Here is a 15,910-nt window from a genome sequence, read left to right as displayed (position 1 = left end):
AAGGCATGACGAAGAGCACGCCCTGGATGGGCCACCAGTCTGTTACTGGGAGATCACAAACATTCACACACCAGAGGCATCATAGAGTCTCAGATTCACCTGAAGAACAAGTATTTGGATTGTGGGTGGAAATCAGATCACCCAGAAGAAACCAAAACGAAGTCAGGAAGGACGTGCAAGTCCACAAACACCGAGCTGGATCTGAACCCATGTCCAAACTACACTTCAGGAGCTGTGAGGCACCAGCCATACTTTCTGTTCCATATTTGCCGGGTGACCGTGATGCTTCAGCACTACTTTGGTAGCTGTGTAGTAGTGACGGAGAGAGTGTGTGTGTTCCACTGATGTATGGATGAGTGACCCAGTGTAAGTAGTGTATCTAGCAGTGTAAGTCACCGCGGTGACTAAGGTGTGTGGGCCAAAAACACTACACAGTGTTCATTGGAAGTGGTTTTGGAGAAAAGCGTCTGCTAAAGAAATAAAGGTAAATGTATGTAGTACGGGGGTGCGGCGGCGCAGTGGGTTGGACCACAGTCCTGCTCTCCGGTGGGTCTGGGGTTCGAGTCCCGCTTGGGGTGCCTTGCGACGGACTGGCGTCCCATCCTGGGTGTGTCCCCTCCCCCTCCGGCCTTACGCCCTGTGTTGCCGGGTAGGCTCCGGTTCCCCGTGACCCCGTATGGGACAAGCGGTTCTGAAAGTGTGTGTGTATGTAGTACATGTACTTGTGTTTTTCTGTATTCTGTTTTAATTGAGGATCTTTCGATATTTCAGTCAGACTGTGGCAAAAAGTGCAGTTTTACATTTACATTTATTTATTTTTCAGAGGTTTTTCCCCAAAGAGACTTCCAATGAACTCTATGTAGTGTTACCAGCGGCCCACACACCTTATTCACCGCAGTGATTTACACTGCTAGATACACTACCTACACTGGGCCACTCATCCAGTTTTCACTCGGTCTTTCTTCAGACCGTAGTACTTATTTTAACTGCACCCTTTTCCCCTCCATTTCTGGATTAGTGCAACTCTCAGAAAGGATCGCAGAGAAGAAGCAGGGAACAGGACGGAGGCAGTGAGGCAGAAAGGGCGGGAGGAAGGAGGGAACGCGGGCAGGGGCGGGAGCGGCCCTGAAGGGAGGAGTTATGGAGAGGGAGCAGCAGCTGGAGGTCCACATTTCTTCTCCTCCTTCTCCACCTCCTCCAGCAAAGTCCGTGCCGAGCGCCGCACCGCCGTTCCCGAGAGCAGCAAGGCAGGTCGCGCGGGCCGGTTTCCCTCCCTGCACCTCGTGCCCCTCGCGCGCCCCGTCGCCGCGGCACGTGCGCGCGGCAGCCGCGCGCTCGTCCGGCGCTCGCGCCCTGTCCGAGCGGCGGGAACCAGGGAGGAGGAGCGGGACAGCTCGAGACTGAGCACTTTTTTTTCCTGGGGAAAGTTTGGCAGAGAGACTGAGAGAGGAGCGCTGCGCGGGGCTGCCGGAGCTCCGAGGGCGACCAGGAAGAGAGAGGGAAAGTCGAGAGAGCAACGCGTAAGTACGAAACACGACACCGCAGCGCGTCCGTTACCTTGTTTTCTGGCGGTAAAAACAACTTATTTTTGTTGTCTTTTTTTATTTTTTTATTTTTTCCCCGTCCCCCCCGGTCCGCGCTGCGAGTGAGTGTCGCGTCAGGGCAGCAGCAGCGCGAAGTTACTTTGCGGGGAGCAGCGCAAGTGTGTGAGGAAGAAGAAGCAGAAATGAAAATTACTAAATAATAATCGCAATAAAGTGCACAAATGAGATTTCGCGATGCCCTCCGGGTGCCACGAGATGCACTTGGGCTCTTTGGGCGACTTTTAGTCCCAGTCTGAGGAGTCTCTGTGTTTCCGTTACAACTTCAACTTCGCCTCCTTTTTTTCTTTTTCCTGAGGGAAAAAGTGCGGGCAGTTTCATTAAAAAAACTGCAAAAGATTGATGTGAGGGGACCCACCCCCGCACTTTCCGGGCTTCTTCCCCCCCCAAAAAAAAGTGTCGATCCACTGACTGAATTCATCATCTCTTAGATATTTTATTTTTGTTTAATTTAAATTCTGATTTTCTAACTGCACGCGACTGTTCCCGCGGCTTTTACTGCGCACGTGTCCCTTGGTGCATATATCGCAGTGTATGTAGCTGTGCATAATATTAACTTAAATATTTATACATGTCAAGTGTATGGTTGTATATTTGAGTAGGTTTTTCCACTGTCCTGCCTGTTATCGATTTTAGTTTCTCGTGGAAACGGTTCATTTTTTTTTTCCCCTCCCCCTGCATTGATTTATGAGAGAAAGTTATAACAGAATGGAAACTGTGACTCTGCAAAGTGTTGAAACTGTAAAATTGTTTTTTTTTTTTTTTTTCTCCCCTCTCTCAGAGTTTCATGGCACGAATTAGAAGATGCACAAACGTGCATTTTGCGTGTCCCAGGAAGTTCTCTTTGAGTAAACATTGTGGAAAATAATCCCCCTCAGCTCCTGCAGCTCATTCATTCATTCATTCAGCAGTAAGTGATGTTTGGAAACATCCCAGGGATGTGTGTGTCAAGGTGTGTTACTTGCCGGAAAAGTTGTGCCAACCGAGTGTTTCTGAAGTTTTGAAATCCCGCTTTCGCTCAGGTGTTTTAGAGCTGACAGGTACGTACGTACCTGCTTCCTAATGAAACTTCTTTTTTGAAGTCCAAAAAAAACCAAAAAACTTTCACATAAGTAATAAAAATGAATGGAACCACCCGTTCCCCTTTTTATCTAAATTTAAAGAATTTATCACAGTTATATTCTGCTGACCAGCAGAATGCAATGTCACTTACATTTATTTGGACTATTTTCATGTATTTTAATGCATTCTGTTTCAAGGGTGGCATTATAAGTTACAAGAAGTTACAATGCAGTATTACCATAATACATTAACATCCTTTGCTTTATTTAAAGTTGTGCACAGCTGCCTCAGGTGGGCCCAGGTACATTTACTGCTCATACTCAATAGGATTAAAATAAAATGTGTATTTTTTTAGCTTCTCTTGTAACAGATAAAATACTTATATTAAAAACTTTACTAAATTACTACCGGGTGTGTTAATGTTTTTACATTTCTGCATTTTACTACAACTTTTCTAAACTGACTTCTAATACATTAAGGTGTTTTTTTTTGTTGATGATTTTTTTGGTTTTCATGTCTAATCAATGCATGCAAAATCTGTTAAAGTGTAGATATATTTCAGCAAACTTTGCTTTTACCATTTTTAGTCATTCTCAGAATTTTTTAAAATATTTTTTGTCATAGGATCATATACATTTTCATGCAGAACAATAGTATAAATACTTGTATTTATCTCAGTCTGCATTATTTCAACTTTTAATAATGCTGTTCAAACTAAGGCTGCAAAAACTTTTTGACTTGGGGCTCTGAGGTATGTCTTTGTTCATACTTTCCTTGGTGTATTTACTATGGCTTAGACTTAATTTTAAATTATATTTTGCCTCTTGCGAAAATGATTGTAATTTATAGATCTGAAGTGTGTACATTATATACTTATATCATTAAATTGTGAGTACCTAAAAATGTTTGATTTACAGTCCCATTGTCATGAATATAAATAATGTGAAATAAAAAATACAGTGTGATGGGTAAGTATATACTTATTTCGGTAGCAGCCACTGTGTGTGAGCGTGTGCTTAATAGGCCTGGGGTTTGATTGGGCAGGGTTAGAGGTGCTAAGATGTTGTTATTTTCCTGTCAATGATTGGCAGGCACCATCCATGTGCTTAGATGTTCATGGGATGTGAGTGTTGTTTTAGTTCTTGTTAAAAGGGAAGACATGCAATAGCAGTTTTTTTCTAAACACTATTAGATGTGAAAAGATCAATTTCCGTTAGAGAAGCTTGTACACCACCAGCCATATAGATGTACACAATACAGAACTATTTAACCATTCCATCATATAGTAGCACTGGGGAAGTTTATGTTTGGAGCATAGTACCTTTGTATTGAAAAATGCACAGCCCCACCAATAGGTGAGAGGTGAGCCCCCCTCCCAAAAATGACCTTGCTGCACTCGGAATTGTAATGCTTCCGGACATCACAAGGGTCATCCAGCCAGCAGACTTCGAAGTCCTCTCCCTTGGCCTCCCGTATCCCACAGGGTTACTTTCTGACTCTTTAGACACATATTTGATACCTGCATAGGTTGTGTTAATGTCATAAGGTGTCTTCTAAAAGTGAGCAGGCAACAAGTTAGAAAAAAATTCTCATCAGCATAACAGTGGGTTAGGTAGTGGTTGTTCACTTTAGGATGCTTCTTTGGGGAGTGGCAGTGTGTGTTTAGATATTCATAGGAGGTGAGTGATTTAGTTCTTGTATTCTGCATGAACGTGAGTGTTGGTAAAGTGATGTAGCTGGTAAAATACTTGTAGTAAAAAAAGGGTTAATGTGTGAAGTACTGCGGTAGTAATTTAGATTATAAGGGTGTGGGTGGGGAAAGGCAATTCTGCCACTTGGAAAAGAGGCAGACGCATCCATAGTATACGAGTACGCTATACAGTGCCTGTAAGCCGTATTTCTCAAGAAATACACCAAAGGAAAAAGTACTTGTGCACAAGCAAGCTGTTTCAGAGGTCAGAGTTATAGGATTATATTTTGATGGACCCTCTGGGGAAGCTGAAACTTGACCAAAGAATTAGCCTTGTGATCCAGTATCAGAGTGGCAGAATGAAACCAAAGCAGCATGCAAAATGTAGCCATTTGGACTTCTGTACATGGTTAAAACACCCGAGTTAGTAAAGCGTGCCCACGTGTCTCAGTGGGAAGACCTGTGGTTGTCTTTTTTCCTCAAAAGTCATATGAATTTGAACAACAAAGGTCTGGATAAGATGAAAGTAGCATGTTTTTCTTGCCAGCCTGTGTGGTAAAAATGCTCAGGAGACTAGTAGAGGGGGAAAAAAAGTTGAAGATCAGGCCAAGGTGGGGTAATAACTTGGTTTTTTTTCCATGGAGTGTGTACAAGTTCTCTAATGCAAGATGCAATAACTTACCAGAAAATGGGGGAAAATGGACCTACACTTGTAAGATCTACAGGGACTTTAATTTTTGTCACTTGGATACTGATTTCCATGACCGGGAGCTGTGGGAGGAGCCAGTTGCATGGGGTGGGGCTAAGGGACACGAGAGAGAAGTCAAGGCCGAAAGGCTCTTTATGGGCCTGCAGTGCGGGGCCCCCCCTCCATGCGAAAAGTAAAGGCAATGGTCTAGTAGGGAAATAATGCCCCCCTTCAGAAAAATAAAAAGCACTCTTTTTTTTTTATTTGAGCAAATTTCAGTGAGGTCCTGAAAGCCCTTTCGTTCACATTGTGGGCATTTCGGAGGCTAATCACTTTTTTTATGCAAAGCAAGCTGTGTTAAGGGTAGAGCTGCTGTAATGGACTCTGTGGGGAGCAAAGGACTTGGGTCCAGGCCTTGTGTTCCACACACAAAGACCTGCTCCTTACGAGAGGGCTCTGTGTTCTCAATTGTATATGTATAACCTGTGTTTCCCTGCCACTGTTAGTGGGCTGATTGGTTTTTAATTAGTTAGCGTGCCCTAAAGATGGGTCCAATGTGAAGATAGACAGGCCTATTAAATACGGGAGTACACATGTTACTGCTTATTTGTATGCTTTTTTTTTAACTCTATTCTGTGAATAATTTGTATCCCAAGGGACTGACATACTTAAGATCTATAAAGATATTATACAACTGACTTACAGATTTAACAGTAGGATTTATTAGTACAAAAGTCAGATCTTCTGTTATCTGGAAATGTGGTGGAGTCCTGGAGAATATTCATGATACCCAATTTTCTTATCTTCATCAAATGGTGATGTGTTAATCCAGGTGAAAGCAGGATTGTGGGATGAAGTGGTTCCCCGCCTCCCCCAATGCCATGGCCTGTGTGTTTTTCTTTCGGCCCCCATCTGAGAGTTCCTGAAAACTCAGCTACGTGGGAACGCTTGGCAGTGTGCCCACACCAGACAGGAAGTACAGTACAATTGGAACAAGCTTGCTTCAATTTGATATTCCTCAAGGTTCTCTTAATCTCATCTGATCGACTCCTCTTGCCTTCCACAATAGCAGCATCAAAATCTAGTTTACACAGGTGCACCAAGGCCCCACAGGGGAGTGAAGATGCCTCTCTGGTCATTGGCTTGACAAGTGGCATCTTGAGGGACTCCTCTTGTTGAGTAGTCTGCTTTCCTAGGCTGTCTGACTTTTGCTGTCCTGCAGCAAGTTATTTTGCTGTGAGGTGGGTTTGACTTCATGAATCAAGGTCTCATTGTTCTTAATGGTTCTACAGATATTAGAAAGATGTCCTTGACTGAATGGGAACTCAGAAAAAGAGCCAAAAGCATAAAGAGGCATAAGCCATAGACTTTTGTCAAGCCATAGACTGCTGGATGTGTATAAATATCCTGAAAGAATAAGAAAGGTCAATAATGTGATGGTGTTTTATTTTGTAAAATCTGACTTAGTTGATTTTTGGAGCAGTTGTGATCACAGTCAGTGCAGTTCATTTTGGGAGTAAATGGATATCCTTAATTAACATTTGGAAGCTCTTCTGTCATCTCAGTGCCATTCCCAGCTCTTGCTTTGTCGGAACAGGATGTCACAATCTGAAGATTTTTTTTTTTTTTTTTTTATTATTATTAATGTAATATACAGATTGTCGTTGATATTTTTAATTTCAGTCATCAGTAGAGAATTTGAGATTTGTCAAACGGATAACTCCACAAAGACTTGGTGATCAGAAGTTTGTTCATTTTTACCTTTGTCATTATTTAGTTCATTTTAACAGCTTATTTTTGTATAGCATTCTTCCCATCAAGTCTGTTGCAGATCTTAAAAGCAGATCAGTTGCTGCACAGTTGTCTGAATTTTCCACCTTTACTTGTGCAAAAGATAGGAACGGTAGCAATTTATCATCACACTGAAGAAGACTGGATCTTTCTGAAGAGAGAAATTGGATCCCCACCTGTGTAATGATTTCCTCCAAAAAACTTAACTGAAATTGACAGCTGATGATGGATGTGCCATTGAGTCATAGTGATCACTCGTGTGGTTTGCAAGGGAGGAACGGAAGTGGTTTGCTGTGAGCCGCCTCCTGTCCATGTCAGTGGGCTACAAAGATGGTAAGAACCATGCAAACTCCACATATCACTCGAACCACACACTCACCAAGCAGCTCAAGTGCTGTGAGGCACCGGCTTTACCCACTCTGCCACTGCATCATGTGTTTGTTAGCTTTGATTAAATAAACATGAGAAACATTCTGAAAGTAAAGGAAAAAACATCAGTGCTTTGAAAATCACTGCAGTATTGATAAAGGAAAATCAGTCACTGACTTGCAGGTTGTTCAGGTCCGTTTAGGTGAACCTCATGTTCTCCTTAATGGGCAAAAAATACTGCAGATGTGGAATGCTGGAACAGTGCAGAATGGGCAATACCACAACAAATCACAGAAGTTTACAGCTTCTATATCTTGGATTTGAAAACTGAGCAGTACAAATGTGCCTTATCAGTTTTATTACATGAATAAATATACACAAAATCCTAAAAGCAAATTCATATACACAAATGTTGAATAGCATATGTTCCATATTTAATATTGCATGCTTAGTAAAGATAAGCATGGTAAATTAGTACATTAAAAGTAACAATGTAATTAGGAAAAAGTTTCCTTTCAGCTTAATTTGCAGGCTGTTTACAGGCATTCAGCTTCGAGACTTGTTTGGCAAAGCATATAAATTTTGTTAAATTGATTTTTATAATGTGCTTAAAATAAATGCTATTATTGCATGCTGCCCAAGAGGCATCTTTTTAAAGAGCTAGTTAATCACAGTCTTCTTTCATGAAGAAATTACACCAGTGGAAAAAAACACTAATGGACACGGACTATCTCTTCATCTTCATTGAGAGATGCTTTCATTGTGGGCAATGATGTAAAAATGATATGGATTTGGTTTAAAAGACGAAAAGCAGCCCCCCCCCCCCTTTTAACTCGTGGCACATCGTGAGGAGTTTAGCTTTTAAGCAACGTGAGTTTGCGCAGCGGCATTCAGGAGGAGCTCCTTTGGGAAGGCATTATCAAGAACTTTTTTAATCCACATGTGCATCTGTGGCATGCCGAGCCAGTGGCCCCTCCCGTTGTCAAAAGACTGAGGTTCTTCTTAAAAGTGCTGCAGTGAGACTAGTTTTGACACTGAGGACTTGCAGGTCACTGAGGGCCTCGTGTTGGAGCGAAATGTAAAATCTGCACAAGTGAGTAACTGAGGCCGGTCAGTGCAGAGCGTGTAACTCGATCAGATGTTTATAAAGCAGAATGGCTAAAACACATGCTTTTGATACATTATAGGATCAGGCGTATAATTTGTTATTAATGGAAAGGTTTGGAGCCCTAATTGAGGAGGGACTGAGGGGATTTGGAAAGGAGCGAGAAAGAGGGGGTGAGGTAGAGAGTGTAAGAGAAAGCACACCTGTGGGTTGGCCCTGGGTGCCAGAGTGCTGAAGAACAGGGCAGAGGGATTACGGAGAGAAAAGGTCTCGGGTTTAATTACAGCTCTGAAAATGTGAGGAGCACAAAGGGGGCCGGCCACGCTTGAGCGGCCAGGAGCCGAGTGTCGGACGGAGGAATGTTTACGCTTCCTTTTCTTTCTTTCCTTTTACCAGTCTTTTACTCCCTTCCCTTCCTTTCCCTTTCTTCAACTCCTGGACACCTGGCTCAGTGTAGGATAGCAGAGTTGAAGGCTAGGAGGGGCTCCGCACACATGGCATTTGGCAAAATTCCAGTAAAAGTCCAGTCAAGCCGAAGTCAGCAGTTGGATTTGGGTGAAGAGTTTGTTGGATCTGCCAGCTGAGCATAAATAATGGTTGTATGACTGACCGGTGTGCAGTGGGAATGGCTGCTTTGTGTAGTATAAAACCAGAACTGAAACTTTATCCTCCCATCTCTTTTAAGTTTAAAACATTTGGGTCAGTTCTGATTGTAAACATATTATGGTGTAATCACAGAATGATTAAAGTTGTTGTAGCTGCTATCTTCACTGTAGTGTTTTGGTGAAGAATAATGACACTTCCTTCATAGAGATTATTAGCAGATGTAGATGTTGGATGAGAACATTGTAGAGGGAGGACTTAGAAAAACAATGTAAACACTGTTCCTGAAGTCCTCCTTGAACAACAAACTGGTGTTACATGAATTCCAATGACATTTTTTGGGCAGTTTCCCATGTAAATGGTTTAATTCAAGGTCAATTAGAAGCCCTCATAAGCAGTCAGGGACCTTGTAATTGAAGGAAGAAGTCATGTAGACTGAATATTGTAACGATGGCCTGTTGAAGACAGGGTATTAAGAGTAAGTGGAGGGGCTGGTGGAGCGGTAGGTTGGTAGGTTCAGCTGAGAGCTAAAACATGGAGAAGTTAAGTCTTCCTTTACAGCGGTACTGATCAAGTCACAGAACCTTTCCATGAAATTCTTACAATATCACCTGGGTGCAGAATTGCAGTGATGCTGAGAAAATGCCATGTGGATGTTTGAGATGCTGCATGTTGTGGCTGGGTTTATTTACCTGCGATTCATGGTGTAGATGCTGTATGGATGTTATAACCTAAGAATAAGTGCAGTGGGTAGATAAAGAAATGTCTTTATGAACATCAATGCTCTGTCTCAGTCAAAAATACATAAGCTGACAATTTAATCTTGTGTTATTTAGCAAAGGATAGCTGTTTTGAGGATTTGTAAATGAAGAATTGAAAACCATCTCCAAGTGTTTATAGAATCTTATATGATGTAACATTGTCAGTTATGAAGAAAACCTGTTTTTAACAAGTGTACTTCAACTTTTGACTGATGCTGCTGATCTCTGGTATTTGCAAGCCTTTGTATTTTTTTTTTTGTGAAGTTGCCCTCCAGGATTTTTAACCAAAGCAGTCTGTGAAATGCTCACTCCTTATGTATCCATTGTCCTTGCTGCCCCGTGTCCCTTGATTTACCGCACACAACCCCAGTGATGAGAGAGTAGGGCAAGAATAATAATAAATGAATGGTAATGCAATCTTTGTGTTTTTCCATAACAGGGCTCAGAGTTCCGGGCTTGGGGTATTTGGCAGCAAGCCGCTGGCTCTGTCAGTGGTGTAACAGAGTTGTTCAGATGTTTGAAACCCTCTCAAGTGTCCAATTTGGTCTTTGGAGCTGTATTTGCCAGGCTCTTAACGGTCACCAGTTGCGGTCCAGCGAAAGCAAAAACTCAGCAGGTTCTGCCGGTGCTGTTTAAATCATGAGTGCGGTTTGATTCCAGCATAGCGAAGCGCTGGGGAAGGCCTGGTGATTTCTCAAACAGTTAAATGGAAGGAACACGCGTATTAGTCACACACGACATTTAAAGACCCACATAGACCATTTACAGAAAGACGAAGGCCCATAAATCAGAGATGGTGAAGTTGCCAAATGTGTACGAACACGTAAAACGAGAGTGAATTCCCAAACATGCCTCAAGGAACAGTTATGTGGCACTATGTATTGGGCACAAGGATTGAGCTGGCTTGTGTGTGTTTATAATAATTTTTAGGGATGTATCTTGAAGGAATTCAGGTGTGAGGAATCCATTAGCCTTTGAACTTTTTCCAGTTAATCATCTCAAGCAGAGAAGGAAATATACACCCTGTGTCATGGTTTGTGTACTTCAGTGGAAATGAGAAAAATATGATGTGTTGCTATAACAAACTTAATTCTTCTGATGAATGCAGCTCTTGAAGAATCAGTTGAATGCAACTCCTTGTTTTATTTGGTAAAAATATAAAATGAATGTTCCTTTTCTTGGTTGTTGGATGCTGTGCACTTTCTGAATGCTAAAAGTAAAATGCAAGGCGGTGGTGTCCCAACTTGCCTAACTAAAATGAGGCTTTTGCTGTAGTTGTAGAAGATGCTGGAAGGTGGCTGAGCTCATTTCATGTGCCTGTCTACTGTTGTGGTCCCACAGGTCTCTGAGGCAGATGTGTCCCTGACGAGTGTCAAGCTGCCATGGAAGCACGATCCCAGGCCAGTTCTGCCGCTGAGAAGAAGAAGCGGGTGGAGAGCATTGTGGCGACCAAGGGCTCCTCGAGTCGCACTGATGTCAGCGAGAAGGCTGTGGCCTCCAGCACCACGTCCAATGGTAAGGACCAGCCTTCCCGCCAAAACGGCTCCTCTGAAGAGATCTGCCTTTCACACTGGGTCTGCCTGGGTTTGTTTCAAGTAGCCGTAGGAGAACAGAAAGAGGAAATGGGATCAGATTGCGGTTTCAACCCTTAGAAAGAGCAGTAAGGGTCTTAGAAAGGTCTGAGGAGGTACTTGTCCTCTGTGACTGCTGGCTGATTTGTGGGTTTTAGAGTGTGATCATTCTAGGACCTGAGTCTGAGATCCGAGACCCTAGTCCTTTTGGGGGGGGGGGGGTATCCGCTCTCCATATGTGGGGAGCTTGTGTTATTGCAGGAAGTAGCGTGGCAGGCCGGGGGTTCGGGAATGCATCCCAAGGCCTCCCAGGAACGCTCTCAATCTCTCTCTCCTTCCCAGATGGTCAATGTTTTGGCAATCTGTTTTATTAATCAAGGCAAGGAAAAAGACATCACTGCCAGCCTGAGGAGAAGCGCAAGAATTGCGTTAAACCTGGAAACTTTTCACCTTGATGCCACTTTTTTTTCATGGAGTGAAGTATCATGTTTCTCTGTTCTTAAATCTGACATTCCTATGTTTGAGCTTTTAAATCCCCAGAGTTGCTCCAAAGACATCTTAAAATAAAAAAATACATGTCCAGTTTTGCCATCATTGAAGGCACATCTGTGTATGTATATTTGATATACATGTTAAGGTGTATAAAGTGTAGCTTTAAAGCTGACTGTGGGGGTACATATTAAGTTTTGTTGCATATCTGGCGTGCAGTATAAACAATGCATGCTTCACATTTTTGTCAGAATGCGTAACCTTCTGCCAGGTGTAATCCAAGATCAACACCCCCTGCCTCACCCTCCTCCAGACACGTACAACTTTAACCCCAACATCCCCTCCTACAGCAAAAACAGGCAGTAATTGGGTACAGCTGGACGTTGGTGACTAGTGACTGCCACTTTGCAGGGGATGCTTAAGAAAACATTTTCCCTGTGAGAGAAAGCCGGCTCCCCGGGGGACACAAGGCGGGGGTTGAGGTTGGGTTCGGGGGTTGCAGGAGTGGGCTGGCAGCAATAACTCAATCAGGGCTAATGAAAGACGGCTGTGGGTTCGAAGCGGAGCTGTTTGGCCTGGGAGGGAAGTAGCAAACATCACATGTCTTCAAACATGGGAGTCTTGCACTTAACATACTGTGAGACTCTCCCATTTGTAGGAAATCTTTATTTGGGAAAGATGTGTAAGCCGTCCATTATTTAATATTAAAATTCACCCAGTGTGTGACGTGTGTGTGTGTGTGTGTGTGTTCCACTGATGTATGTATGAGTGACCCATTGTAAGTAGTGTATGTAGCAGTGTAAGTCACCTTGGTGAATAAGGTGTGTGGCCTGATAACACTACATAGAGATCATTGGAAGTCGCTTTGGAGAAAAGCGTCTGCTAAATAAATAAATAAATGTTAAATTGAATTTTGGGGAAACCACTAGATACTTAGATATTTTAATATTCTGTCAAATATGGCTTTGAAAAATATTTACTAAATGCATGTCTATACATGTAAATTCTTTCACCTGCAGGTTTTTGCTGTAAAAAGACATTGTGTCAAAACAGATATTTTTTGTCCATCCTTGTGAAATTTCAGTCAGTTACTATTCTTAGTCCTGCTGATCTTAACCAGGTTTAGAGCTGACCCGAGTTAATTTACCCTGTATGCAGAGCACATACCATAACCATTTCCTGATCTGTGCTGGCATAGGTGAGCCCTGGTGTTACCTGTGTTGCTGTGGCAAAGACGAATTGTTGGTATTTCCGTGGAAAGGTACCATAGTGGTTACAGGGGCAGAATCTAAAGCAGCAGCCTGCAGCCTCCTCCTACATTTTACATTTACATTCCATTTGCATTTATTCGTTTAGCAGACACTTTTTTCAAAAGCGATGTACATCTCCTAGAAAATACAATTAGGAGAAAGAGGCATAGCTGCAGATGTGACTCTTAAGTACAGTTAGTTTGTTTCCTTTACCATATGCACCGATGTTCATCACACAAGTAGCTGCATAAAACTTTACCAGAATGTCTCCGATTCCTAATCACCTTCCTAGTAGTTTTTTTTTTTTTTTTTTTTTTTTTTTTTTTTTTTTGAGATACCAACATTTACTTTACGTTGCAGGAGTGGCTCTGTAAAGGATTAGTCTGAGCATGATCATGAACAGTTATACCTTACATGAACTTCAGAGATCATGGGCGAAGTGATTCCAGAAGAGATGAGTTTTCAGACCCTTTTTAAACGTGGACAGAGATTAAACAGTTCTGAGCGAGGGGGAGAGGTCGTTCCACCACAATGGAGCCAGAACCGAGAACCTCCATGCATTACCTTTCGTGCGTGGGGCCACCAAGCGGGCAGATGTGGAAGAGTGTAGCAGTCTGGTTGGGGTGTAGCGATTGATCAAGTCCTGTAGATATCTGGAAGCAGTTCTATTGATCCATTTGTAGGCCACAACCGGGGTCTTGAATTTGATCCGGGCAGCTCTGGGAAACCAGTGCAGAAAACCGAGTAGGGGAGATGCATGCAAACGCTTCAGTAAGTCAAACACAACTCGGGCAGTAGTGTTCTGTATCAGCTGCAGAGGTTTGATGACAATAGCAGGAAGGCCAGACGAGAGAGTTGCAGTAGTCCGCACGGGATATCACCATAACCTGGACAAGTAATTGCGCAGAGTTGGTTGTGAGGTAAGGATGGATGTTGTGCACGATGTATCTGCAGGTCTGGGTTGTGGCTTTGATGTGCTGAGAGAAAAATAGACTTGAGTCAATCATCACTCCCAGACTCTTAACTGAGGAATTAGGCAAAATGAGTTGCCTATAAGAAAATGTTCAAACTGGACAATGGGTAGTGGCTGTTAGAGCCACTGCCTTCCACTTGAAGGACCCAGGTTTGAATCACACCTCCTACTGTAGTAGTCTTGAGCAAGGTACGTTGTAATTATGAATTCATTCATTAAAAATGACCTAGCTGTATAAATGGGTAAATCTTTATAAGTAGCTTGGCATTTTAAGTCACTTTGAAGGAAAGGATTTGCTAAATAAATGTAAATGTATAGATCTCCTCGGTGCTGTTCCACACCTTTGGTGTCTCTTGAAACCACATCTGAGAAATGACATATAGCACCCAAGCAAAGGCGCGTACATCTGCTGCTGATCTGAATGAGCGCTGTACAAGAAGTGGGAGCGATTAATCTCTTTTCATCTCTGCCATTCCCTTGAGAGATAAAAACGGGGAGAGTTAGATAAATTGAGGAAAGATGAATATGACTTGGGTGCCTTTACTGTAATACATGTATGCCTCTTCGATTAACAGCATCGTATTCACACTCATATTTACATTCATGTACAAGCTGTAGTGTAGAATTAATTGGTTCCCCTAAATTGTAGTAAAAGCAGACTTGTGTGATGAGCTGTGCCGATGAACGTGAGATTATTATCTAAAGCTGCTCTGGAAAGATAAAAAGAGGAGGCATGGAAGGAGTTTACTTTTTCTGTAGAGTTGAAGTTACTGAGTACCACTACTAGATGCAATGGTCCCGGAGGTTAAGTAAGCTGGAGAGTACCTATTTCAGAAACCACCCAATGCTTGCTGCCACAACTGCGCACCCCACCTCACCCCACTGCTGGAACAGCTGCTGAACCCTCAAACAGTCTGCATAGCCAGAGCCTACTGGGATGTGCATAGCATGGCACTTTGGGGGAGGGGCTTTTAATTGTGGTGACGAATGTTGGGGCTGTTTAGCAGAGCTGGGGGAGTATGGGGTAGGCAGGGTGCATTTTTAAAACTCTGGGAATGTTAGTGAAGCATAAACATAGTGGAGGAATTAATATTAGCTTTGTGAAGTGATGAGAGCATGTTTTCTAGCACAGGCTTTTTCCTCCCAGTACAAGTAACTTGCATTTCATTTCATTAATGCTTAAAATAGTGCACTACTCTTTTTAGTGTTTATAGTGTTATATTTAAATATTTTGTTTTTGACTAAATTATGTGAATGGTTGACATCAAATCACTGTGAATTTACTGCAAAGCACAAAGGTCCTCGGTTCTGGCTTCGATGTTGTGGGTTGACCTCCCCCCTCGCTGAATCTCTGTCCGCATTTAAAAAGGGTCTTAAACTCACCTCTTCCAGACTCACTTCACCTATGATCTAAGTTCATATAATGTGTAAGTCTTCATGCAGTGTAACTTTGAGATCATACCTGTTAAACAACGGATAAACCTTCACACTGCTACTTCTGTAATGTAACGTAAATGTGTATATATTTTAATTATTGTTAGGAAGGTGTTTAGGAATTGTTGATATTCGGATAGTTTTATACAGCTACTTGTGTGATGTACATTGTTTCATATGGTGGAAAGTAACAACTACTTTAGAATCAAATGTCTGGGTTAAAGTCTCTTTCTGTTAAGGTAATGCACACATTGTATTTTCTATGAGATGTATGTCACTTTGGAGAAAGCTCTGCTAAATGAATAAATGTACATGTATTTTTCAAATTTTCCAGTTACATAAATGTGGCATAAATGTAAATGTATTGTGCTGCTTTGTTTGAACCAGTTAACTTAAGGATGCAAGAGAAAGGGGGCACCTCTCTAAGGGAAAATAGCAATGAAAAGCCTTAAAATCTCATGGAGGTCAGTTCCCTGTCCAGATCACTGTCTTTGTCATGTCCTGTCTGCTTCTCTCTCTCACG

The 15,910-nt window shown here is 42.5% G+C and overlaps 1 protein-coding gene across 2 annotated transcripts in view; it reads left to right on the top strand.

Annotated features, from left to right (window-relative positions):
• Positions 1 to 1,159: 1,159 nt before the first annotated feature.
• LOC108937535 (transcriptional activator GLI3-like) overlaps positions 1,160 to 15,910 on the top strand; it is a 77,869-nt gene continuing 63,118 nt past the window's right edge. For both annotated transcript variants that reach the window (XM_029253811.1, XM_029253810.1), the window contains exons 1-2: positions 1,160 to 1,520; positions 11,012 to 11,185. In XM_029253811.1, coding sequence (XP_029109644.1) covers positions 11,053 to 11,185 — 133 coding nt within the window. In that variant the 5' untranslated portion in view covers positions 1,160 to 1,520; positions 11,012 to 11,052. The remainder of the gene's footprint in view (positions 1,521 to 11,011; positions 11,186 to 15,910) is intronic.

This window comes from Scleropages formosus, chromosome 7 (assembly GCF_900964775.1).
Source record: "Scleropages formosus chromosome 7, fSclFor1.1, whole genome shotgun sequence".
In the NCBI taxonomy this organism is placed as follows: domain Eukaryota; kingdom Metazoa; phylum Chordata; class Actinopteri; order Osteoglossiformes; family Osteoglossidae; genus Scleropages; species Scleropages formosus.
The sequence above is the reverse complement of the archived record's forward strand: the minus strand, read 5'-3'. Positions and strand labels throughout refer to the sequence as shown.